We start from the raw sequence: 21,369 nt of genomic DNA, 5'->3' as shown, positions 1-21,369 counted from the left end.
GTGATTGCCATTTCTGCAAAATTTAGTAACAAATCAAGCTATTATCTAATAGAGAACTAAACTCTATCAATCTAACTCTAGTCAGCCAGCATCGAATGCTCTGATACCATGATAAAATGTGAGCTTTAAGAGCTCAAAACTCCATTACAAGCTAGAGAAGAAACATAGAAGGAAGTAGAAGAGAGAGGCTGAGTATTTTCTTTTTTATTTATCTAACTCTCTTGAATGAGTTGTACATTAGCTTTATAGCAATGGTGAATTACAAACAAAATATCTTCTAACTAACAACTAGCTGGCCATGTGCAGCCATGTGCACTATGTAACTAACCATGTGCACATTTCTTCACTGCCTTTACTGCACTGTGCACGTGTAACTAACAGTGTAACTAACTTCCAAAATGATAATATAATGTATACAACATTTTTGAATACACCACAACTCTTGTTGACGAATCATGTCGTTATTAGTTATACAAGTACTAACTATTCCATCTTTTATTTCATATAAGATAATACATCAATTTTCTCATAACTTATACATGTAATAATAATGTGGATTTGTAAATTACAAATCAAATATCATATTAATTTTATATATGAATAACTTACTTTCTAACTTGGTATTAAACGTATATAACTTATATAGAAATGAATTCATAAATAAATTACCTCTCTTTACTAGCTCACAAATGACTAGGGGTGTACATCAGTCGGTTCGGTTCGGTTTTATATATTATCGGTTCGGTTTATCGATTTTCAATTTTTAAATACGCTAAATCAATAAGATATTTTTATCGGTTTTTAATTTATCAATTTTTGATCATTAATGATTAGGTTTTCGGTTTACCCAATAAGAAAATGCTCATAAAATAAATATATGACTTCACACTTCTCTAATATTTTTCGGTAAGCTTGTAAATGCTTTGATATATACTGAAACAAAAAAGATAATGAGAAATTGCATCAATAAGAACATATGTATTACGAAGGCTACAATTACATGTTACAACCAAAACATAATATGAAATTTTTTATGTTAATCAAATTACATACGTTTACAAACTTGCAAAAACTACAATTACAAAGTAAAACTAAAACTAAAACTAAAACTAAGCATTTAAACAAGACAATCTTGAACAATCTTAGTTCTTACTTTAATCTTTAGATTTTGTGTAAAGACTAAAGCGGCGTAGTGTGAAACAAAAGTACCGTGAAGACTATAACATACTATTATGTTAAATTATTACTAATATTTAATATTTACGAAGAGTAAAGTAGTACAATACTACTTTCTTAATGGGTTATCGATTTATCCAATAACCCAATACTAAAAATTGATAATGAACCGATAATTCGATATTTTTTTTATAAAACCATTAAAAACTCATTAACCCAATAATATTTTTTTCAATTCGATTTATTAGTCGATTTAATTTTTGCAAACCCCTACAAATGACTCGTAATTTCTTTAAGAAAAGTACAAAATCACAAGGGGTTTGGATTAAAAGATGGAAAATTACGAGGGTGCAGAACAAAAAAATAAAATACAGTCCGGCAAAGACCAGAAAGTAACGGTAACATGAGGTGTCTTTGGAAGTTCCTTAAGGGGCATTTCCGGAATAAACCAAAAAAAAGAGTAACGGACACTTTCACACACAATCGAAGACAAAGAACACTAAATAAACCTTAAATCTAAGTAAAAATTCACTTTCAAAGAGTGGGTTGCAGGTGCTGCTGAATCTTTTTTTCTTCCTTCTATCTCTCAATATATAAATAAACAGATACACATCACATCATCTTGACTTCTCTCTCTCTCTCTCTCTCTCTTTCTTTGTTCTCTCTCCAATCACCTTTTTTTTTCCTTGTTATTTCACTGTCTTTGTTTGTTTACAGCTTTTACTTTGTTATCTCATTGATTCACTAAAACCTCACTTGGATTGAACAAGTATACATCTTTCTTGCTTCATTTGAGATTTTGGTGGAAAAAGATTGTTTTTGTTAGGCAATGGCAGCTCCTCCTAAACCTGAAGAAATCAGTCATCCTCCAATGGACCAGCTTCAGGGTTTGGAATATTGTATAGACTCTAATCCTTCTTGGGGTATGAAAAAGATTGAATCTTTTTAAATGAATGAGCTTGTTTTCATCATTCCTGTTTGATTTCTTTTTTTTTTTTGCATGAGATGAATCTGAGAATTGAATTTGGATGTGTGAAACAGGGGAAGCTATTGCTTTGGGCTTTCAGCATTACATCTTGGCATTAGGAACTGCTGTTATGATTCCTTCATTTCTTGTTCCTTTGATGGGTGGAAATGATGTAAGCTAGTTTAGCTCAAGTTTTTCATGTTTTTTTTTTCCTTCTGTCTAAGTTCACGTGTTTTCATTGATTGGAATTTGAAAATCATATAACAAGTCTTTCATGAGTAATAATATAAAAATTTTACAGTCAAAAGAATTAAAAAACTGAACCTTATTCGTCTCAGATTTGAATTTCAATTAACTTGGAGAAAGAAAAAACTACTCCCTCTGTTTCAATTTCTTTATTTTGACTTGATAAGTAGTTTAAGAAAGTAAATAATTTTCTTGAATCTTGTGGTGTTAAACATGTGACGTGGAAAGTTAGAATTAAAGAGTTGCAAAAAAGTAAAGAGCATTCTTAAAAAATAGACTAAAAAGAAAAGTAGGACAAACAAATTAAAGTATGAATTAAGAAACTATTGGTTTTTGGTTGAAGAATCTGGAGAATTGATCATGTTGGTTTCTATGATTTCTGAGTTGGTGTGCTCTTATTTGGTGGTATTTTTGATTCTTAAATGTCAGGGTGACAAAGTGAGGGTGGTGCAGACCCTGCTTTTTGTTGAAGGAATTAATACACTTCTACAGACTTTATTTGGAACCCGTTTACCTACTGTAATTGGAGGGTCATGGGCTTTTGCAGTACCAATAATTTCCATAATCCACGATTCGTCATTGACTAGGATTACTGATCCTCATGAAGTAAGTAACATTGAGAATAGTAGGTGATTTTGTTGATTAACTGTCAGTATGATGTATGTAATTTATCGATCGGCTTTATCACAACTGTGTCGTGCTGCTGATAATAATGCTGTAGTCTGTGTATGATTAACTCAATATGCATCCATTTCAAAGCAAAATAATCTTGCGAATACCCTTCGATGTAGATACGTGATTGTAGCGTTTTGCTATAGGGTAAGGTATATTTGCACTACACTGTCAAAGAGTGCAAATTTATTAACCATTTCTCGACTTATAAATATTCTTCTAGAGAAAACTTAGAGTATTTCTTAATTTTTGTTTTCATCCTTACTTGTAGAGATTCCTAAGTACAATGAGAGCAATTCAGGGAGCATTGATAGTAGCATCAAGTGTTCAGATAATTTTGGGCTATAGTCAACTCTGGGCTATTTGTTCCAGGTGCAAATTATCCCCAAAGATGAACTATATTTGTTCACTCATAATGTACTGTTTCTCATATTTATGGCGTTAACATACTGACTTGCTGACTACTTACAGATTTTTTAGCCCAGTGGGAATGGTTCCGGTAATTGCTCTGGCAGGATTTGGTCTTTTTGACAGGGGTTTCCCAGAGGTAGGTTGAGGATCATCTATCGAAAACAAAAGATTATTGTTATCCATTGTATCAATAATGTTGTAATCTTGGTCAGCTTACGCTGATTACTGCTTTGTGCTTGTGCAAATTTATAACAGGCTGGACAGTGTGTTGAAATTGGTGTACCAATGTTCATTTTATTTGTGATCTTCTCTCAGGTATGTTAGTTTTTTGACCTTTAATTTGGCATTTTTTGGTCCAGAAAATGTGAACTAATTGGCAAGTCAGTCTTTTTTTACAACGACGAGAATTATGAATAGAGCACTAATTCGAAACTTTTCTGTCATCTGTTTCATAAGTGTTAAATGCAAGGGAACTTCAAAATGATTGTCTGATGAATTGTTCATCTTTTGCCCAGTATTTGAAAAACTTCCAGTTTAGGCAGTGGCCGGTGATGGAACGATTTGCTCTAATTATCACAATCACAGTTATTTGGGCTTATGCGCACCTTCTGACCGCCAGTGGTGCTTACAGACATCGCCCAGAGGCTACCCAAAAACACTGTCGCACCGATAGAGCGAACCTCATTTCTGCTGCACCATGGTATATCCAATTTCACCTATTACTTTTCAGATGAATGTTGCGTGTATATAGACACTCTATAGTTTTCAGCAGATTGTGATAAACGATAAATATTTTCCTCATAAGTTTTTAGGATTAAAGCAATTATAATCTTTTCTCCACTTTGGTATTCAGGATAAAAATCCCATATCCACTTCAGTGGGGTGCTCCTACTTTTGATGCTGGTCATGCTTTTGGAATGATGGCTGCTGTACTTGTCTCCTTGATTGAGGTTAAACCTGAATAAAATTGATACCTTAATCATATTTTGTCCATTTCGTACAGAGCTAAGTCTTACTCTTTTGTCTTCAGTCAACTGGAGCATATAAAGCAGCATCTCGTTTAGCAAGTGCTACACCACCCCCAGCTCATGTTCTCAGTCGTGGCATTGGCTGGCAGGTTTGTGCAGTAAATTAACAAACATGCTATCTTCAGAAATTTATATATGTTAATGTCACATATCAATAAATAGATGATGCTAACAGCCCAGAACTTCTAACCTTTTCCAAATCTCACCTCTAAATTTTGTTATTTCAAGTGTGATTAAAACAAAAATTCTCTTGAACTGGATATCCGAAATACATATACTACTTATGATAGTACATACATTCATCATTTGTGGTTGAATTCCACCTGGTGTCCTTTTTCAAGCAATCGAGCCTTTGGCATCTAATCATACCTGGAACATCTATAGGCCTTAGTTATACAATTTTAAGCGCAGAATGGAACCTTTTAGGTCAGTAGTGTTTATGTGAGGACCTAAACAAGAAGTTATACAACTCCAACTGCAGAAAACATGGTGTCAGTTTTCAATGTTTTGATGATATTTCTTCTTGGAAAAGAAATCATGCAAGAGGCTCATATTACATGAAATTTTGGGAGATCTATATACTGATGTTGTAACTACTTTTTTTTTGCAGGGTATTGGTATCCTGTTTAGTGGACTTTTTGGGACTGCTACTGGATCCACAGTTTCTATGTTAGTAACTCAAGTCCTAAATTACTTGTATGCAATGTGAATTGTGTCTTGGTTTAACATATCTTTTATGATTAACAGTGAGAATGTGGGACTTCTTGGAAGCACTCGTGTGGGTAGCCGCAGAGTTATCCAAATTTCTGCTGGCTTTATGATCTTCTTCTCAATGTTAGGTTGGTGATCTTCTCTGGGCTCCACTGCACCTGAAAACATCTTTCAGCTAGTCTCGACTTGGTTCCTCATACTTCATTATTTTGACATTTGTAGGCAAATTTGGAGCATTATTTGCATCAATTCCTTTTCCAATATTTGCTGCTGTGTATTGTGTCTTGTTCGGTCTTGTTGGTGAGAATCCTTACTAAAACTCCACTCCTACAACATTCTTCTGCAGATCTCTGTCTATTTTCCCCATCTGACATACATTTCTTTTATTTCCAGCTTCTGTGGGGTTGTCATTTCTGCAGTTCACAAACATGAACTCAATGAGAAACCTCTTCATTGCTGGCGTTTCTCTCTTCCTCGGGTTGTCTATTCCCGAGTACTTCAGGGAATACACCACTGCTGCTTTTCATGGTCCTTCTCACACTAAGGCTGGATGGGTGAGTCAAATATATTATGATTAAATTTCTGAACTTATAAATTTTCCATAGTCATTAGTAACTGATATCTTGTTCTCTTGGAAACATGCAGTTCAATGATTTTCTCAACACTATCTTTCTGTCGTCCCCAACTGTGGCCATGATGGTTGCTGTATTTCTCGACAACACACTGGACTACAAGGACAGTGCCAAAGATAGGGGAATGCCATGGTGGGTGAAGTTCAGGACATTTAAGGGTGATAGTAGAAATGAAGAATTTTACACCCTCCCTTTTAATCTCAACCGTTTCTTTCCTCCTTCATGATTGGGTTAGTGATTTATCTGAACCAGAAGGAAGGAGGTGAAAGTGAAATATGAGAAGAGTTTGATCTCAGGGTTTGACCCCTAATGATATATTTGAATCAAAGAACAAACTCTGTGTAGGCAGTTGTGATGAAATCTTAGGAAGTAGACATCAGTTGACATGAATATTTATTCATTTATTTGTAGTAAAAAATGTCAAGGCCTATTTTGGCATAATGAGAAGATTTTCTTAAAAGAATGTTTGTTCCATTCAAGTGAAATATGAGAAGAGTTTGATCTCAGGGTTTGACCCCTAATGATATATTTGAATCAAAGAACAAACTCCTGTGTAGGCAGTTGTGATGAAATCTTAGGAAGTAGACATCAGTTGACATGAATATTTATTCATTAATTTGTAGTAAAAAATGTCCAGGCCTATTTTGGCATAATGAGAAGATTTTCTTAAAAGAATGTTTGTTCCATTCAAATCCTTACTCTACTTCCTATGATTACCTTATATAACCCTTCCTAATTTTCTCGATGACAAAAAGTTCTTTGATATATTTGAATCAAAGAACAGACTCTATTAGACATCAGTTGACATGAATATTTATTCATTTATTTGTAATTAGAAGATTTTCTGTAAAGAATGTTTCTTCCATTCAACCCTTACTCTGCTCTTCTCCGATTACCTTATCCCTTCCTAATTTTCGCGATGACAGAAAAAGTAAGAAGGAATTGTAACGACATAGTTGCTTTATATTCACCAAAAATTAGAGTCATAGTATGCATGGGACTAGTTTCCTATCCTCCTGCACTTTTTCCCCCGGGATATGATACAAAAGTGGACAAACAATTCAATGTTGGAGAATGAATTCGAGCTGTTGAGGGGAAACTACGACCACCCTCCCTAATGCCTGCACATGCACTCTTTGCATCTCGGGTGTCTATAAATGCTACGACCCAAACCTCTTACCTGCATTCTCTGACCTTCATCAATCATCTTTCTTATCTTTCCCTCGAAATTGTGCCATCCTATGGTCTTATTTCTTGACAAAATTGCAGAAAGCCTCTTCTTGCTAGGCCTCAATGTGGGAGCATGACCACCACCATAGTATGTTCTGAACCCCGACACGAGGGATGATAGCTGACTTCCTGAGTCCGTCATGGCAAACACATCAGATGTTCCACACGCGATGAAGTCTAATGCCGCAAGCTGCATTAAGAGTGATAGCTTTTGTTGTTAGAGTCGCACATAAGGTGTGTGTGTGGTTTATAGATACCCCCGTCACTTAAATAAGAAGCAACTTACTTGAGAAGAAAAGTTTCTAAATGGTGCTAGTTCACTTGGTGTGAGAAGATCTTCCTTGGTCACTAGGTTGGGGAAGAGGGTAGTTAAAGCTTGCATCCTTGATTGGCCTCCATATATGTCAGAACCAGCAAGATAGATGTATGTTCCATGTCTGAAACCGAGGCCAGCGAGAACTAGTGCTGCTTCTTCTGGTGTCAATGGACATTTTCCCGTCTTTCTTAGCTCCTCGGGAGAAAGAGGCCTGCAGACATCACCAAAATATTGTCAATTGAACTTTCACACAAACTATGTCAAAACAGATGGTGGAACTGCTATACAGCAGAAACTATACTTTGATTTCTTCAGACGCTCAAGAAGTAAAGGAAAATGGACTTCTCGATAAGTTCTTAGTTCCCTTCTCTCAGTTTCTCCACCACCAAACTCACACATAGAGTAGGCCACCATATCAATCTCAAACCTTAAATGCAAAGCAAGGTACTTGGAAGGGCCTTCTGATGTATGGTGGTGTCTCAAGGGAACATGAGGGATTAAGTTTCCAAGAAGTTGCTTGTCCAATGTGCTCCTAGCAAAATCATACCTCCGAATCCGTCTAACCAGTAAAGAACCAATTTGTTGAATCTTTGGAACAAACTTTAAGGCATGGAAGTTGCACTTGCACCTTAGTCTCTGCAACAAAATACAAATTTGTACTATAAACAAGAATATAAAAAACTAACATACCATCATTGACAATTTTTACAATGTCTGAAGCATTTGAAGCACAAACTAGACATTAACTTGTAGATGTCATTCCAAGCTTACATAAACCTTACAGCCAATAGAAAAATTAAAGAAAGCTCTTCACCTGAAGTTCATAAGGCAATGGGTCAAAGCCGAGTCTATTTCCATATCCTAGAAAATGAACAACTCGATTGCGTAAGAGGAGGGGCAGTATTTTCTTGATGTATTCATCAGGTGTAGCTTCCTTTGAAACATCTGCATCAGTTATCTAAGCAAGGTGAAAGGTATCATATGTTATCCTCCAAGTCAATACAATTTCCTGTCTCAACTTTCTAACTAAAGAAGAAAACAAGTTAAAAGAAAACATACAAGACTTCCAGCTGCTTCCACATCTAGTAGTTTCAGATTAGGAGGGAGCTCCTTGATGATATTAACTTCATCCTTCAACATATCCATGAAATAGTCCTCTTGATATATATCCCCAAACTGGCTGTACTCACGAAAAAAAGGTGAGAAAAACTTGCTGTTAAGTTAAGCTAAGTGGTGGAAGGGATGTTGGCTACAGATTATTTTGTTAGTAGCAAATAACCAATGCAAATAAGAAGAAAATAGGCAATTGAAAAAGATGAGTCTATGTCTATCAAACGAAAGATTTATGGAAAAACAAGAAATGGATCTTCTGTAGAAAAGTTGCAGCTCAATTGATCCCAAAAGGTAAAAGAGTTCAAGCACGATACAATTTTCTTCAGATCAATGCATTAAATGTAATTCATGAAACATAGCTTTTTGTAGAGCTCATAATTGAAATCTGTAACTATTTAATTGCTGAAACTAAAAGTTTTTTCCTAAGAATTCTTTGAGATGCATACCCAACTACTATTTAATTGTTGTCCTCTACTTCATTCTTTTTAGGGTGTAAAACATTCTTCCTATTTTCTTGGATATCTGAATAACTAGAGGGACAATTAGAATCAGACAGAGATATTCAACCTAGGATCCTTCCAGACATTGCTATAAAGAAACTTGGGAATGACCAAAGTGGCATTTAGGAGAGATGCTACAGCGACAGCATTGCAGACCTGCAGGCACAATTACAAAATTTCATGATCTCTTCAAGAATAAACAAACATAACAGTCCTTATCAAGTAGACTCAACAGGACAACTCGGCTAAGAGTTAAAAGGAAAAACAAGTTTATACACTTACAGCAACTCTTTGTTGATTTAGTCCTCCATTTGCGCTGATCAATATATAACCAGTGATGTTTCTAGGCTTCCCTGCCCTGACAACTTTCAACAATTATACCGCAATTCAACATTCAAAGGGATAATCACTTTCAAATATGAGAAATTGAACAGATTAAAGACACATATAGTAAACTAAACAACGTAATTCATGCATGACCAAACTACACGTCAGAGGAAAAAAATCCGATTACCATGTGGACAAGTTTTATCTGCACAAGGTTTCCAAGATGATGCCTGAGGATATGGCTCCTCCCATAACTTTGATGAATCTTGCTTAAACTCCCTCTACAGAAATTTAAGGAAATTCAAATAAAAGATAGATGTTACGATTGTCAGTTACCATCGTTTTAAATGCAATTTCCAAATGAATTTAATCAGGTTGAGTATCACAAACAACCTCTGCAAGAGAAGAAGCAGCCAGATTTAGAAGCCTTTCATACAGCTTTACGGGACCTTGTTTAACTGTCCTTGGTACCATTTCCACCTTCAGGCACAATATTGGATAGCAAATTAAAGTTCATACTATTCTCAGAAACATGTCTACTGGTTTCATTCAGTATACTAGGCACTTCAGGCATAAACTGAGTGCTTATAGAAGATGGGAATCACAATGTCATACCTCGGTCTTACTCAAGCCTTGTAAAGAAAAATTATTCTGAAGCATCGCAGGGTCAAAAATCGAGAACAGAAGAGAATCCAAAAGGTAAAGAAAGCCCATTAACAATAATGTGAAAACAATAGACCTAATATGTCTATGCAGCCACCACATTTGCCTCTTCCCAACATAAACTCCTTTACAAGGAGTAAACTTTGCAGAGTTATTTTTCATCCCTTTGGCCAAAACAACTTTGGCCCAATTGTAATCTCCCCCTGATAACCTTCTTCCTGTAGGAGGATCACCTCCATGTTGCATATCTAAACTTCGAAATTCATGTTCTTTGATCCCAAATGATATATCTAAATCATAATTCTCCACTCGACGACCCTTAGGAGACCCTTGTTTCCCCATTTTTTCTCACAACTAATAGTTCAGAAAATTGGAGTTCCAACTTAACAGAAGCAAAGATCAGTTACACTATCTCCCCTTTTTCGCTTCACAATGTTTCCAATGCCTAAGATATATTTCCCTAACTATATTACATTTTTTTTTGTGAAGACCCCATTTCAAGAATTAGTCTTCCATTGAAGTTTGTTGAGAGAGTTATAAGAAAATTAGATAAAACTGAAACGTCTATGCATAAATTGGAAGTAAAGTTAAAGAAACTGGTGACTGACACACACAAATCAAACCAACACCGGGTCATGTAAAAATAACTTATGAGTAAAATTTAAGGCATTAAAAAAAGTTGAATAGGATACATACAGAAAAAGAATTGCCATCTGCAACAACTACTTCTCACCAAACTGTGAGAAAGTCTGGTCTTTATTTTGTCTTCTTTAATAGGGATTTTGGAAGAGTTAATTGGTTACCAAGAACCCTTTACATGGCACCAGGGACAGTTATAATAGTGCAATTCTTTCATTACAGTAAGAAAAAGCTTAGATTTTTTTTCTTTTTTTAATAATAATTTCTATGTTAATATGAGAGGGTCATTGGTGGGGCCTTTTTAACTAACTTTGGATACCAAACGGTTGGGTTGCCCCAGTTTACTAATTTATATTCCCTAATTTGTTTATATTGTCTTCTACCTCATTTTTTATTTTGTACATCTTTTATACTGTAGAAAGCTAATAAAGTTTAGTACTTCTATATTTCCTATATCGATGGGCACAAAATGTATTTGTGATAATCTCATCTAAAAATTTAAGATGTTATAGAGAATACACTTTTATTATTTAATTATTTTCTCAACATAAATATCATAAAATGAATGGTGTTATGCAAAAACTTTTCCTAATTTATTCCTATGATACTAATTTGAATAATTCGTTGGAGAATACGTAAAACTCATGACTTTTCTTTTTCCTTTTGTTTTTACTCAAGGACGTAATCCAATGATGTGGGATACAAATCATCGGGAGATGTTCATGTCCAAGCTAAGACAAAATATATTACTTCCTTCGTTTCAATTTGTTTTTTTATATTTTTCCTTTTAGTTAGTTTTAAAAATATGTCTCTTTATTTTTTTGACAACTTTTTAATTTCAACTTTCCACCTAACATGTTTAAGACCACAGGAGTAAAGAGAATTTTGGACATTCAACGTATCTTTAATTTAAGGCCACAAGATTCAAAAGTCCTTTTACTTTCTTATACTCCATGTCAAGTCAAAATAGGACAAACAAATGGAGGACTGGAGTAGGTGATTTCTTCCATTCTAAGTATTGACGGACAAAGTTACTCTTTGCCATGTGTTGATGAGAGGTAGCAGATGAGATAGTTGAGGTGTATGTAAGTTGGCCACACACCACATTTCTTTTTTTTCCGCTCAATTGAATGGTTCAGCAAGAGATGAATTTTCTAAAGTACGATATTGAGGCCTTACAAACTTCATATGTTCATGAGAAGTTCAATTCAACAACTTGACAGTAGTATAAAAATATACGACCATCTTTTTCAATCCTTTAGTGCATTATTACATTTTCCAACATAGTTCTGATGTTCTTCAGTTGAACAAGAGCATGTTTGATATTCATTCTTTCCTCTGGCAAGTCTACAGTGCACCTCAGAGCTAATTCCATGATGGATGATAAGCATTGACCTTTTCCTGTTTTATTCTTCTCATCTGGTATGATTAGCTCAGGGTCTATTATCTTGTCCATCGCGCGTGGCCATGATTGTCTTATCCACTCCCTCAGGTTTGAATTTTCAGCAAACATTTCATCCGTTGGCTTCTTTCTCGTAAAGGTTTCCATCAACATGATACCGTAGCTGTAAATGTCGCACCTTGTAGATACCAGTCCTTCCAATCCAAACTCTACATTGAAATAAAACAAGATATCAAGAGAATAGGGTATTTTTCAAATGGTTGAAATTTGAAGGAGAAATGAAGCATGTTGACATGATTGTTACCTGGTGCAATGTACCCAATGGTTGCAAGTGTTTTAGTATGTGCAATACTTTCTCCTGCGCCTAATAGCTTTGCTAGGCCAAAGTCACTCACATGTGCAACCAGATCTTCGTCGAGCAAGACATTGCTAGGCTTTAGATCACAGTGAATGACGGGAACAAAATAGCCTTGATGGAGATAGTCTAATGCTGACCCCACATCAATCATTATGTCTACTCTCCGCATGATATCTAAGGAACGATTTTCAGAATGAAGCCAATCATCTAGGCTTCCATTAGGCATGTACTCTAATACCAAGGCTTTGAAATCAACGCTGGAGCAACTATTGATGACTTTGGTCAGATTTCTGTGACGAAGGTTGCGTAGGACTTCACATTCTGTGTCAAAACTCTTGAATGCGCCTTCCACTTGCAAGTTGAATACCTTAACGGCCATTATAGTACTCCCCAATGTTGCTTTGTAAACAGAGCCATAACTTCCAGAGCCGAGCAAGTTGGTCGTACTGAATCCATTAGTTGCTTGTTGAAGGTCATGGTACGAAACTCTTCCATGTACCATGGCTGGAGAAGCATCTGCCTGAAGAGTCGCAATGATTGTCTTCCTTTTTCGACTTCTAATCACCAAAAAGACAGTGAGCATGACTGAGAGCATTATGATTGAAGCAGCCACCAATAAGATCAACACAATAAGAAGCACCTTCTTTTTTCTTTTCCTGTGAGGAGAATTAGATCTGCATGCTGGTATCTGCAATCTTGCAGCACCACATAATGCCTCATTTGAAAGGAAGGAATCATAAGAGAAGTTCGAAAAAGGACCTCCAATGGGGATTTCACCACTCAATCTGTTGTAAGATATGTTAAGATAGTTGAGATGTGAAAGAGCTACCAATGATTTAGGAATGCCACCGGAGAGCTTGTTATGAGACAAGTCCAACGATTCCAAGGCGACCATGTTCCCCATTGACTCTGGAATAGGCCCTTCTAGTCTATTTTCTGCAAAAGAAAGTTCAGCCATATTTTGCATGCCTCCAATTGTGCTCGGTATATTTCCCGAGATTTGATTCTTCGATATATTCAGCAATGTTGCAGCTTTCAGATTTCCAATCTCTGGAGGTAGAGAGCTTTTCAAGAAATTTGAGGATACATCAAGATGCAAGAGATCATTGAGGTTCCACAGGCTTGGAGGTATGCTAAAAGTCAATTTGTTGGAACCTAGGTAAATGTATCTAAGAGATGTAATGTTCCCTAAGCATACTGGTATAGAACAGCAAAGCTCATTATTTCCCAAGCTCAAGAATCCTAATTTCTTTAAATTGCGGATTTCCTCAGGGATAGGTCCACTTATCATTTTGTTGGCATACAAATTCAATGCTTGAAGATTCTCTATATTCCCTATTGTTCTTGGAATGAATCCACTCAAGTAATTGCCTTGAAGAAACAAGAAAGACAAACCACTTAAATTTCCAATTTCACTGGGAATGTTGCCTCTAATTTCACTGTAAGCAGCATAAACGTAGTCAAGAGAACTTGAGAGATTTCCAACAGAAGCTGGAAGATTTCCATCAAGTGGATTATAACCTATCCATAGTTTTCTCAAATGTCTACAATTTGTCAAGGAATTGAAGAAAGTCAATTCTGGAGATGAAGGCTCTCTTGTAAAATGATTGTCGTTCACGTTTAGGTACTCTAAACGTCTTAGATTACCAAACGACCTTGGAAAAGGACCAGAAAAGTCATTATATCCAATTCCCAGCCGAAAAATATTGGAAGCATTTGAAAGAGAATGAGGGATGGATCCAGTAAGGTTATTGTAACCAAGATAAAGTTCTTCAAGATTAGGAAGGCCAAGTCCTATATCTGGTGGAAGACTTCCAGTAAAGAAGTTCCCCAAAAATGAAATGCCCCTTATGTTTGACATGTTGAGTATTGTAGATGGAATAGAACCTGTTAAGAAATTGTAATGTAGATCTAATCTTCCCAAATTGAAAAGATTACCAATCTCCCTTGGTAACTCACCTGATGACATTGGAGTGACTCTTTAGGATATGAAAAGCGTAGGAACATACACCAAATCTTGGAAAAAGAAAATGACAAGGTGATACCTATTAAGTTGTTTTCTCTTAGGAAGAGGTCAGAAAGTGAGCTGCAGTTACCAAATGCTTTTGGAATGCTTCCACTGAATAGATTATTCCCAAGATCGAATGCTCTGAGATCAGGCATGTTCAAACATATATCCCGGGGCAATGTGCCAGAGAGCTTATTGCCATAAAGGTTGAGCGATTGAAGTGAAGTTAAGTTACTTATAGAAGATGGTAAGGGACCACTTAGGCTACAGTTCTGTGCATCCAATATCTCTAGATTACGAAGATTTCCAATCTCTTCTGGAATTTCACCTGCAAATTAAATCATAAATAGAAAGTCCTCTATACAATAAAGCAACTAAGGAGCACATACATGACTCGAGAAATAGTTTTCATGTATACTCAAAGAAGAAAAAAAGAAACACATGTGTAGCTCACCTTTCAAGTCATTGCGACCAAGATATAATATATACAGCACATTCAAGTTCCCAATCTGTTTGGGTATCAATCCACTGAACTTGTTGGATGACAATGACAAAATCTGAAGCTTTGAACATTTATCAATTTCCAAAGGAATTTGACCATCAAATCCATTGTCAGAAAGTGCAAGTACCAAAAGTTGTGGGAGCTTTGAGCATATATCGACAGGAAGATTTCCAGACAAACTATTGTTTGTCAGGACCAAACGTTGTAATGATGGAATGTTGAAAAGGCTAAGTGGTACAGAGCCTGTTAGCTGATTTGATCCTAAGCTCAACCAAGTCAAGTTCTGAAGATTACCAATTTCATTTGGAATTTCCCCTTGTAACTGATTAAATCCCAACACTAAGCTTTCAAGTTTGGAAGCATTACAAATGGCTGGTGGAATAATACCTGTGAAACTGTTTAAGGCTAGATGCAAGTGCTGGAGTTCTGGCAAAAGAGAGAACCATGAGGGAATATCTCCAGTGAACATATTAGAAGTGACATTTATAAACTCCAATCTATGCAAATTACCCAACTCTCGTGGCAGAATTCCATGGAAACCATTGCCACTGATATTGAGAGGAACCAAAAAGGACAGATTTCCCAAGTGAGGAGGGATGGTGCCTACTAATCCCACATTGGAAATATCCAAGGTTATGACTCTTTGATGGTGAGAGCCGCAGGTGACTCCAATCCAATTGCAAACTGAAGTAGTTGAGGTCCAGTTGCTTGTCAATATATTGTAAGTATCAGAAGTAACATAGGATTTCAAAGCAAGTAGAGCAGCTTCATCAGTTTTGAGATTGACTTGTGCAGTGACTGATAATATCAGAAAATGATGCCATATTGAAACTACAAGAGGAAAAAGGAAATTGATTTTTCTCTTCATGGTTGTGTATATGTTAGAGTATGTGTGTTCCAGTAAACACTAAGGTATAAACCCCCATTACCACTAAATGATTTAAAAAATACAATTGAATAAAGAATTCAAACAGTTGTTATCTTTAAGAGAAATCAAGGAAGGTGACAAAGAATGATGATGTTAGAGTTGAATTCATTAGTATTTTCCATGAAAAATCCTCAACATATAAAAATAGGAAGTACAGAAACAGGCCAAGTGAAAGTCAATACTGATTGTTAATTCCTTTTTAGTTTAATACTATTTTGAAAACCAGTCACCCTTTTGGACAAACATAACATGGCTTTTCCCATTTCTTGGTTATACCTCAATATGAACGCAGAATGGGTAAATATGCTGAAAATGCACTGAACATTAGCAGTATGCTACATGTTTGACTTGATAATTAGAATGGTCCACAACATTAGAATTCTTTAATCAAACTTAGAAATTATTAAAGAACACTATATTAATCAAGTATTATTATCAATTCCCCTTATTATACAGATACAGATTAATATAATGAACAGAAATAGCTAAGGAATAGGAAATACTACAAGTCAAATTACTGGATAGAGAAGCTGAGATACAGACAATCAATTCTTGGACTTTGAGCCTTAAAAAATCAGAAACTAATATGAACATGTCCATGAGTGATAATGAACAAATTATTGGTTACAAAGTCTTCATGCAATTAATGGGGTTAATTAGTGAGATGTTTAAGGAAAGATAAATGGTACTTCCTTCGTCTCATATTACTTGTTACTAAAAATATTTGTCTCATATTACTTGTCAATTTACCAAATCAAGATAAAATCAATCAACCTTTTTCTCTTTTGCCCTTAAATTAATTCTTTAAAAGTATAAAAATTGTGAAGTTCCAAAAAAGTTCCTCCATTGTTAATCTTGTATTGATGGACAAGGCCACATAAGTAGAATGTATTAAAAAGTCAAAAGGTAAATTAGTAGAAATACCCTTTTTATTTATGATTTCTTAAAGGGAGGTTAAAGAGGAAAGTAGACAAGTAATATGCGACGGAGGGAGTAGCTGAGACTTGAGAAAAATACTCTTATAGTTAAAGCTACTAAAGGTCTTTCTTAAAAAGCAAGTTAAAACCTTACAAAAACAGATACTAATATGGAGGTAGCATACAAATGACTATAAAATACAAAATATAAATAAACAGCTAAAAAGTTTACAAAAACACTTGCTATACCCTTAAGTGACATGAATCAAATGTCTTTATGTACTTGCAGAACATGAAAGAAGTTGAATCTTGATCTTTTTTAGCATTCCTACGACATCTTTCATGTTGATCCTTTCTTCAGGAGATTCAGCGGAGCAATCTAGTGCCACTTTCATGATGGATGCTACACAATCTATCTTGTCCATGAATTTCTTGTCTTCTGGCTTTAGCAAATTCGCATCTACAACTTTGCTTGTTTCCTCTGGGAGTGAATCACTCACCCATTTCTTTAAACTAAGTTCTCCATCAAATATTTCATCTTCAGGCCTTCTCCTCGTAAATGTTTCCATCAGCATGATCCCATAACTATAGACATCACATTTTAGCGACACCAATCCTTCCCTTCCATACTCTACAATAAAATCACACTTATGGTTTATCATTTCATCGTGAGAAAAGGAAAATGAAGATAGAATACTGAAACAAGAAGTATAAGAGATTTACCTGGTGCAATGTAACCGAATGTTGCTAAGGTTTTAGTGTGTAAATCACTCTCACCTTCACCGAGTAGTTTAGAAATGCCAAAGTCACTTACATGAGCGACCATGTTTTCATCTAGCAAGACATTGCTAGGCTTCAGATCACAATGAATCACAGGTGCTGAGCAACCATGGTGGAGATATTCCAATGCATATGCCACATCTATCATTATGCTTAGTCTTTGCAGGATGTCTAAGAAGTAGTTGTGCGAATACAACCACTTTTCAAGGCTCCCATTAGGCATGTACTCGAGCACTAAAGCCTTGAAATCAAGATTGGAGCAACTACTAATGACTTTGGTGAGATTCCTGTGGCGAAGGCTGCGAAAAACTTCACATTCTGTTTCAAAACTCTTGAATGCACCTTCAACTTGTAGGTTGAAAACTTTAACTGCAATGGTAGTCCCATCTCTGAGAATTCCTTTGTAAACAGAACCAAAACTCCCTGAACCAATGAAATTACTTTCACTAAAATCATTAGTGGCTTGTACTATGTCATAGTATGAAATTCTTCCCCTTGTAGTCAACAAATCAGCTTGGACTGGAACATTTCCTTCTCTTCTGTACCTCATCCACACAAATGCCAATATTACAATAACAATTATCACAGCAGCTCCCAGTAGAGGAAAGACTATCAGAAGTAACTTCTTCCTCTTTGATCTACGGTTTGAAGAAGTGGGGCAAGGAGGGACACGGAATCTTGGAGCACCACATAATGCTTCATTGAACATGAATGACTGGCCAGAAAGGTTCTTGAAAGGACCACTAAAGGGAATCTCACCCTGCAAGCTGTTGAAGGAAACATTGAAATAGTTGAGATATCGAAGATTCTCTAAGGACATCGGAATTGATCCAGATAGATTGTTATTCGAGAGGTCTAGAAATTCCAAACTCGGTATGCTACCAATTGAGTCAGGTATAGATCCTTGCAGCTTGTTTTGTGCCAAAGAAAGATGTATCAGATTTTGCATGTCTCCAATTTCTCTTGGAATACCATTTGAAAATTGATTCTGCGAAAGATCTATACGAATTGCAACCATTAGATTTCCAATTTCTGCAGGTAAAGAACCACTCATGTTGTTAGACGATAAGTCGAGCTCCAGAAGATCTTTGAGGTTACCTAAGCTTGATGGTATATTGGAACTCAAGCTGTTGGAATTGAGTTCTAAGCCCCTAAGGGAAGTAACATTCCCTAAACATTCAGGAATAAGTCCTGAGAATTGATTTTCACCCAAGTATATGTTACCCAAGTTCTGCAATTTACATAGGCTCTCTCCAATAGATCCTTTTAGCCTGTTGTTAGCCAAAGAGAATTGCTGAAGCCTGCCTAAGCTGCTAAGTGTCACGGGAATTGGTCCAGTCAGGCTGTTCCCGTATAGATACAAGAAGATTACGCTGCTTAAATTCCCAATTTCATTTGGAATTCCCCCTTTAATTTTGCAATTGGAAGCTAAAATCTTTTCAAGAGAAGTTGAAAGGTTCCCAACTGAGACTGGAAGCATACCATTAAGAGGATTAAAGGAAAGACTCAGTTCTTTTAGATTTCTGCAATTTGTCAATGAAGTTAAGAAGCTAAGTTCTTGAGAAGATTGGTCACTGCTTAAATTGTTTTCCATCAAGTTTAGGGTCTCTAGGAGTGTTAAGTCTCCAAGGGAGTTGGGAATCGAGCCAGAGAGTTTGTTGTGTGAAAGGTCTAGAACAGTTAGTTTTGAACAATTTGAGAGGGAATAAGGCACAGTCCCAGCAAGGTTCGTTAGACCACCTAGATAAAGAAGTTCAATGTTGGGAAGCATAGAACCTATATTCGATGGGAGGGTTCCCGATAAAGTACTATCTGTAAGATCAATCAATCTCAGTCCTGAGATGTTGAAAATCCCCATAGGAAATGAACCACTGAATCTGTTACTCCCCAAATCAAAGTCCACCAACTGAATGAGATTGCTTACCTCTTTTGGTATTTTACCTGCAAAAGTTATACAGTACCAATGATCTTTAGCTATAGGTATTTTAGCTTAGAAAGCTTTTATTTTTTATCTTCTACATACCTGTAAGCATGTTTTGACCAAGATATAGACCTTGAAGCATAGTAAAATTTCCAATCTCCCTCGGTAATGATCCAGTAAGCTTGTTGTTTTGCAGTGACAGAAGTTGTAGTGAGGAAATATTGAATATGGACTTGGGTATAGAGCCGGTAAGCTGGTTTTTCTCCATGCCTATCATCACCAAATTAACAAGATCCCCAATTTCCTGTGGTATTTCCCCTGCAATCATGTGACAGCATCTTGTATAAGTAGCTTAAAAAGGAAAAAAAAAGACCTCATAAAAAATAGAAGACCTTGTATCATACCTGTGAAACGGTTAAAACCAAGATATAAGGTCTGCAAGTTACTTAACATCCCAATTTCACTATATATCGGTCCATCAAATTCATTATTCGACAAAGACAATAGCTGAAGTTCGTAACATCTTGACAAGCTTTGTGGCATATGACCTTGTAGCTTATTAAAAGAAAGATAGAGCCCTTTGAGTATCGGAAGATGATCACATAAATCAGTAGGGACGTCACCAGATAAACCATTTTCGGAAAATCCAATAATCTCAAGTGTGGAAATATTGAAAATTGAGAACGGTATAGAACCTGTAAGCTGATTAGTTTCTATAGTCAACCAGTTCAGGTTGTGAAGATCACCGATCTCATTTGGGATGTTTCCATGAAGGAAATTGTTAGAAAGAATCAAAGTTTCCAGCTTCGTGGCATTTGATAAGGATGGAGGAACAGAACCTGTAAGATTGTTACTTCCCAGGTTTAAACCCCTCAATTTTTTAAGATTTCCAATATCTTTTGGGATCTGTCCCTCTAAAGCATTGAAGGCTAAATCCAAAGTTGCAAGATTAGAAATGTTAGAAAGTGAAGACGGGATTAAACCAGTAAAACTATTATTCCTGAGAGTAAGAACTTGAAGTTGAGCTAAGAAACCGAACCACAAAGGAACTTCACCACTAAAATTATTATAACTAAATCTCATAAGCTTCAATCGACGCAAACTAGCCATTTCTAAAGGCAGATTGCCATAGAAATTGTTACTTGTCAAGTCAACAGAAACAAGAAATGTGAGGTTCCCAAAAAATTGCAGAATGGTTCCTGTTATACCCATGTTAGAGATGTTCAAGGAAGTAACTCTATTGTGCCTAGAGCCACAAGTGACTCCAATCCAATTGCAAACAGAAGTGTCCTGAGACCAGCTTTTGGTGACGAACTGAAAAGGGTCAGAAATGATCTGAGATTTCAAGGAAAAAAGCGCGAATTGATCAGTTGTAATATTGGTTTCTGTCTTGATGGCTGAGCTAGTCATTATAAATTGGAGCAACAAAGATGCTAATTGAGAATAGAACAAGCATTTCACCATGAGTGTCATTGCTTTGAGAATTGAACTTGGCTATTTGAAGTTGTGCAATGAGGATTTGGGATATATAAAAATGTTTCAAACTTCTCCTTTTATTTTTTTGTCGAAGACTATATTTAGTGATGTTTGTATATGTCTCATTCTTCACAGAATTAGATAGACTTTGATATATTTGGTTTGTGGGGTAAGATTATATGAGGAAAAAAAACAAAACTACATAAATGGTGAATATAATCATTCCTGAAGTCAAGTAAACGCTGCAGAACAGCCAAAAGGGGACCTTTCAAATCCTTAAATATAACGATTAAAACCCGCCTTGGTACTTGTAGACAGAGAATTTTGTAGGACTCTACGACACAAGTCGTATTTCAGTTAGGATTTCTTGGATGCTACTTTACCCTAAACTCTAATTCATGCATGTATAAAGGGTATTATATTCAATTGAAAAGACATCTTGAAAA

The 21,369-nt window shown here is 35.9% G+C and overlaps 5 protein-coding genes across 6 annotated transcripts; 1 reads left to right on the top strand and 4 right to left on the bottom strand.

The window, feature by feature from the left end:
- The first annotated feature begins 1,719 nt into the window (after positions 1-1,719).
- LOC129873435 (nucleobase-ascorbate transporter 2) lies at positions 1,720-6,349 on the top strand. The gene is made up of 14 exons (XM_055948533.1): positions 1,720-2,099; positions 2,218-2,315; positions 2,819-2,995; positions 3,333-3,433; positions 3,533-3,608; positions 3,728-3,787; positions 3,988-4,172; positions 4,326-4,422; positions 4,503-4,589; positions 5,111-5,169; positions 5,248-5,339; positions 5,434-5,511; positions 5,605-5,765; positions 5,857-6,349. The coding sequence occupies exons 1-14, from the start codon at positions 2,006-2,008 to the stop codon at positions 6,067-6,069; spliced, it is 1,578 nt and encodes a 525-aa protein (XP_055804508.1). The 5' UTR covers positions 1,720-2,005; the 3' UTR covers positions 6,070-6,349.
- A 76-nt stretch (positions 6,350-6,425) lies between these two features.
- Positions 6,426-10,551, bottom strand: LOC129873434 (O-fucosyltransferase 8). 2 transcript variants are annotated; one of them, XM_055948531.1, is made up of 10 exons: positions 9,945-10,551; positions 9,723-9,809; positions 9,517-9,610; positions 9,285-9,367; positions 9,070-9,158; positions 8,449-8,569; positions 8,204-8,347; positions 7,691-8,025; positions 7,360-7,600; positions 6,426-7,263 (listed from the first exon to the last, which is right to left on the bottom strand). In XM_055948531.1, exons 1-10 carry the CDS (start codon positions 10,332-10,334, stop codon positions 6,958-6,960), a joined length of 1,890 nt encoding a protein of 629 aa, XP_055804506.1. In that variant the 5' UTR covers positions 10,335-10,551; the 3' UTR covers positions 6,426-6,957. The 2 variants fall into 2 exon arrangements, with proteins under 2 accessions (XP_055804506.1, XP_055804507.1); XM_055948532.1 differs by having other exon boundaries at positions 9,285-9,355.
- Positions 10,552-11,773: 1,222 nt separating this feature from the next.
- LOC129874149 (receptor kinase-like protein Xa21) lies at positions 11,774-14,438 on the bottom strand. The gene is made up of 2 exons (XM_055949395.1): positions 12,338-14,438; positions 11,774-12,242 (listed from the first exon to the last, which is right to left on the bottom strand). Exons 1-2 carry the CDS (start codon positions 14,358-14,360, stop codon positions 11,890-11,892), a joined length of 2,376 nt encoding a protein of 791 aa, XP_055805370.1. The 5' UTR covers positions 14,361-14,438; the 3' UTR covers positions 11,774-11,889.
- Positions 14,373-15,769, bottom strand: LOC129872639 (receptor-like protein kinase). Its single transcript, XM_055947572.1, has 3 exons — positions 14,854-15,769; positions 14,488-14,727; positions 14,373-14,407 (listed from the first exon to the last, which is right to left on the bottom strand). Exons 1-3 carry the CDS (start codon positions 15,767-15,769, stop codon positions 14,373-14,375), a joined length of 1,191 nt encoding a protein of 396 aa, XP_055803547.1.
- A 1,019-nt stretch (positions 15,770-16,788) lies between these two features.
- On the bottom strand, positions 16,789-21,062 carry LOC129874556 (probable LRR receptor-like serine/threonine-protein kinase At3g47570). The gene is made up of 4 exons (XM_055949853.1): positions 19,852-21,062; positions 19,550-19,765; positions 17,470-19,467; positions 16,789-17,377 (listed from the first exon to the last, which is right to left on the bottom strand). Exons 1-4 carry the CDS (start codon positions 20,918-20,920, stop codon positions 17,022-17,024), a joined length of 3,639 nt encoding a protein of 1,212 aa, XP_055805828.1. The 5' UTR covers positions 20,921-21,062; the 3' UTR covers positions 16,789-17,021.
- Between the last annotated feature and the right edge of the window lie 307 nt (positions 21,063-21,369).

This window comes from Solanum dulcamara, chromosome 11 (genome assembly GCF_947179165.1).
Source record: "Solanum dulcamara chromosome 11, daSolDulc1.2, whole genome shotgun sequence".
In the NCBI taxonomy this organism is placed as follows: Eukaryota; Viridiplantae; Streptophyta; class Magnoliopsida; order Solanales; family Solanaceae; genus Solanum; species Solanum dulcamara.
Note: the sequence above shows the minus strand (reverse complement) of the source record. Positions and strands in the feature narration are given on the sequence as shown.

Bases quoted from the DNA above. Each gene is read 5' to 3' on its own strand.
- LOC129873435 (XM_055948533.1), top strand. From the start codon at position 2,006: ATGGCAGCTCCTCCTAAACCTGAAGAAATCAGTCATCCTCCAATGGAC. The intron at 3,788-3,987 runs GTATGTTAGTTT...TCTTTTGCCCAG, and splicing joins TATTTGTGATCTTCTCTCAG to TATTTGAAAAACTTCCAGTT. The intron at 4,423-4,502 runs GTTAAACCTGAA...TTTTGTCTTCAG, and splicing joins TACTTGTCTCCTTGATTGAG to TCAACTGGAGCATATAAAGC.
- LOC129873434 (XM_055948531.1), bottom strand. From the start codon at position 10,334: ATGGGGAAACAAGGGTCTCCTAAGGGTCGTCGAGTGGAGAATTATGAT. The intron at 9,159-9,284 runs GTAAGTGTATAA...TTGTGCCTGCAG, and splicing joins TAAATCAACAAAGAGTTGCT to GTCTGCAATGCTGTCGCTGT. The intron at 7,601-7,690 runs GTATAGTTTCTG...TGATGTCTGCAG, and splicing joins GAGCGTCTGAAGAAATCAAA to GCCTCTTTCTCCCGAGGAGC.
- LOC129874149 (XM_055949395.1), bottom strand. From the start codon at position 14,360: ATGTCATCAGGTGAGTTACCAAGGGAGATTGGTAATCTTTTCAATTTG. The intron at 12,243-12,337 runs GTAACAATCATG...ATTTCAATGTAG, and splicing joins CATTGGGTACATTGCACCAG to AGTTTGGATTGGAAGGACTG.
- LOC129872639 (XM_055947572.1), bottom strand. From the start codon at position 15,769: ATGAAGAGAAAAATCAATTTCCTTTTTCCTCTTGTAGTTTCAATATGG. The intron at 14,728-14,853 runs GTGAGCTACACA...TTTAATTTGCAG, and splicing joins TGGTCGCAATGACTTGAAAG to GTGAAATTCCAGAAGAGATT. The intron at 14,408-14,487 runs GTAACTGCAGCT...TCTTTTTCCAAG, and splicing joins AAGCATTCCAAAAGCATTTG to ATTTGGTGTATGTTCCTACG.
- LOC129874556 (XM_055949853.1), bottom strand. From the start codon at position 20,920: ATGACACTCATGGTGAAATGCTTGTTCTATTCTCAATTAGCATCTTTG. The intron at 19,468-19,549 runs GTATGTAGAAGA...TAACTTTTGCAG, and splicing joins TGGTCAAAACATGCTTACAG to GTAAAATACCAAAAGAGGTA. The intron at 17,378-17,469 runs GTAAATCTCTTA...ATTTTATTGTAG, and splicing joins ATTCGGTTACATTGCACCAG to AGTATGGAAGGGAAGGATTG.